We start from the raw sequence: 3,347 nt of genomic DNA, 5'->3' as shown, positions 1-3,347 counted from the left end.
GTTGGGTTCCTGCCCAGATGGATGGAAGAAGCTGGATGGGTGGATGAATTGTTGGATGGATGTGGAGAAGCTAGGATGGATGGAGGGTTTCTGGTGGCTGTATGCATGTTCTTATGCTACAAGATTGCTCACGGGAAATAGGGATGTCAGGGGTGGAGGCCTGGGTTTATGTGAGGAGAAAGAGCCAGAGATATGGATGTGAGATTAGGTGGGGAGTTGGGTTGAGTGATAGATAGGAGGGATGGATGGATGGATGGATAGATGGGTGGATGGATGGTTGTTTATGGTTGGAGAGAGATATGGATGGATGGATGATGAATGATGGATAGTTAAGTAAATATTGGATGGACACATTGATGGACAAATAGATGGCCACACCCATCACCATCTCCTCTGTCACAGACACAGCAGAGCAAGAGGAGCCGCTCTCGCCCTCAGAGGAGCCCCAGCCTGACCACCCTCAAACTAAGCCTCCCCCATATGAGGCTCCCCCAGCACGGGCAGTGCTGGGGGAGCTGAGGGTCTCCAGCATCACCCCCAGCTCCGTGGGGCTGCAGTGGAGCGTCCCCGAGGGCCCCTTTGACTCCTTCAAGCTGCAGTACCGGGATGCCCAGGGCCAGCCCCAGGCCCTGTCCATCGATGGCGGGTCCCGCTCGGTGTTGGTGCCGGGGCTGTCCCCGTCCCGCCGGTACCGCTTCCACCTCTGTGGACTGCGGGGTGGGAAGAGGATCGACCACATCTCCACTGAGGCCACCACAGGTCAGAGGCATGGATTGATCAAGCCATGGTGGGATCATGGGATCCCATCCCATCTCATTCCCACCCACCATCAAGAACCCACTGACCTTGGTACCACCGAATCAATCATTGACCCTTCCGCCACTTATTGACCAACACCTGTCATCATCCACCATCTTCATCATTCCCCATCTCCATAATGATCCTCACCCATCAGCATTATTCTCATTCATCATCATCCATCTTCATCCATCATCCATCTTCAATCCATAATTGTCACCATCATCATCGTCTGTCCATGATGTATCAAAAACTGAATGGCTGAATGGATTCCAGACTGGATGGTGGGTGGGTTCCTGCCCAGATAGATGGAAGAAGCTGGATGGNCCGGTACCGCTTCCACCTCTACGGGCTGCGGGGCGGGAAGAGGATCGACCATGTCTCCACTGAGGCCATCACAGGTGAGGGGGAAGGTCAGAGGGATGGATGAATCAAGCAATGGAGGGATCAAGGGTTCCCATCCCCGTCCCATCCCAACCAGGCATTGAGCCACCACTGACCCTGGCACCATCCAGTCAACCATCGACCCTTCCACCCCCTACTGACCAACACCCACCATCATCCACCATCATCTTCATCATCTGTCATCCATCATCATTATTATCCACCATCCATTATCATCATCATTCATCCATCATCATCAGCTTCCATCATCATCATCATCATCATCATCATCATCATCCATCCATGACAGATCAAGAACTGAATGGCTGAATGGATTCCAGACTGGATGGTGGGTGGGTTCCTGCCCAGATGGATGGAAGAAGCTGGATGGGTGGATGAGTAGTTGGATTGAGGTGGGGCAGCTGAGATGGACAGAGGATTCCTGGTGGCCATATTACGATTTCTTATGTGTGGAAGAATTTCCATGGGTTATGGGATGTCAGGGGTGGAGGCCTGGGGGCATGTGAGGAGGAAGAACCAGAGATATGGATGTGTGATTAGGTGGGGAGTTGGGTTGAGTGTTGGGTGGTAGATAGAATGGATGGATGAATGGATGGTTGTTTATGGATGGAGGAAGACATGGCTGAATGGATGATGAATGATGGATAGTTGGGTAATTGATGGATGGACACATTGATGGACACATGGGTGGCCAAGCCCATCACCATCCCCTCTGTTGCAGCTGCAGCTGAGCCAGAGGAGCCGCTCCTGCCCTCAGAGGAGCCCCAACCTGAGCATCCCCAAACTGAGCCTCCCCCATCTGAGGCCCTACCAGCACAGGCAGTGCTGGGGGAACTGAGGGTCTCCAGTATCACCCCCAGCTCTGTGGGGCTGCAGTGGAGTGTCCCCAAGGGCCCCTTTGACTCCTTCATGCTGCAGTACCGGGATGCCCAGGGCCAGCCCCAGGCCCTGCCCATTGATGGCGGGTCCCGCTCGGTGACAGTGCCGGGGCTGTCCCCGTCCCGCCGGTACCGCTTCCACCTCTACGGGCTGCGGGGCCGGAAGAGGATCGATCACGTCTCCACTGAGACTATCACAGGTGAGGGGGAAGGTCAGAGAGTGAGAGTAGTTGGGTGGATGGATGGAGGGATTAGGTTGGGGAAGGATGGATGTATGGATGTATGGATGCATGGAGTGTTGGTGGGAGGGATGGAGAGTGGGATGACAGGTTGGCGAGATGGGTGATTGGTTATGAGTTGGCTGTGGGGATGGAGGGATCAAGAGGGTGATGGATCATGGGTGGATGATGGTTCGATCAGTGTCCAGATGATGGGTGGATGGGTGACAGGATAAAGAGTTCTGGTGGTCAGAAATTCAAGGGAAAGGACAGAGGCGCAGTGCAAAGAGATGTGGGATGGAGTGATGGATGTATCATGGATGGAAGTTGTGATGGATGAATGGATGGATGGATGACTAGAAGCAGGGATGGATGGGTGGGTGCTCAGGTGACTAATTGGAAAATTAATGACTTAATGTGTGGTTGGACCCTAAGTGGATCCTGGAATTCATGGACCAATGAATGGGTGTGAAGGAGAAGGGTCATGGAGAGGGGATGGGTCCTGTGGGGTGGGAAGAGAGGTGGATGGAGAATGGATGGGAGCTCCTGGATTGGATGGAAGGATGTGTGGCTCTTTGGATGGGATGATGGATGATGGATGAAAAGAAAAACAAGAGGAAGGAAAGATGGATGAAGCAATGGAAGAAGGGCGGATGGAGTGATGGATGGATGGGTGGAGAATGTATAGCTGGGTGGGTGGGTGGCTGGCTGGCTGGCTGGAGGTCTCCTGGATAGGATAGATGAAATGGATTGGTTGATGGATGGGTGGGTGGAGAATATTTATGGATGAGTGCAGATTGGGATGAGCCCATGGCTGGTTTGTGCCCTGGATTAGTGAAACAGGGGAGTGGGGTTGAAGATGGAAGAACAGACAGCGGACTGAATATAGCCAGAGAGATGATGGATGGACAGAAGGACAGGCAGGTGGTGAATCTCCACATCATGCCTTATCCTATCTCTGCACAGCCTCACTCTCGGAGGCTCCCCCAACTGAGGACTCCCCAGCTGAGGACCACGAACATGAACACCAACAAACTGAGGCCCCCCA

At 53.5% G+C, this 3,347-nt stretch overlaps 1 protein-coding gene across 1 annotated transcript in view; it reads left to right on the top strand.

The window, feature by feature from the left end:
• LOC103760501 (tenascin-X-like) overlaps window positions 1–3,347 on the top strand; it is a 37,365-nt gene that overhangs the window by 26,925 nt on the left and 7,093 nt on the right. The window contains 3 exon segments of the mRNA XM_029958652.1: window positions 472–759; window positions 1,107–1,199; window positions 1,925–2,301. Coding sequence (XP_029814512.1) covers window positions 472–759; window positions 1,107–1,199; window positions 1,925–2,301 — 758 coding nt within the window.

The sequence above is a fragment of the Manacus vitellinus genome, unplaced genomic scaffold (genome assembly GCF_001715985.3).
Source record: "Manacus vitellinus isolate BGI_N305 unplaced genomic scaffold, ASM171598v3 scaffold_165_pilon, whole genome shotgun sequence".
NCBI lineage: Eukaryota > Metazoa > Chordata > Aves > Passeriformes > Pipridae > Manacus > Manacus vitellinus.
Note: the sequence above shows the minus strand (reverse complement) of the source record. Positions and strands in the feature narration are given on the sequence as shown.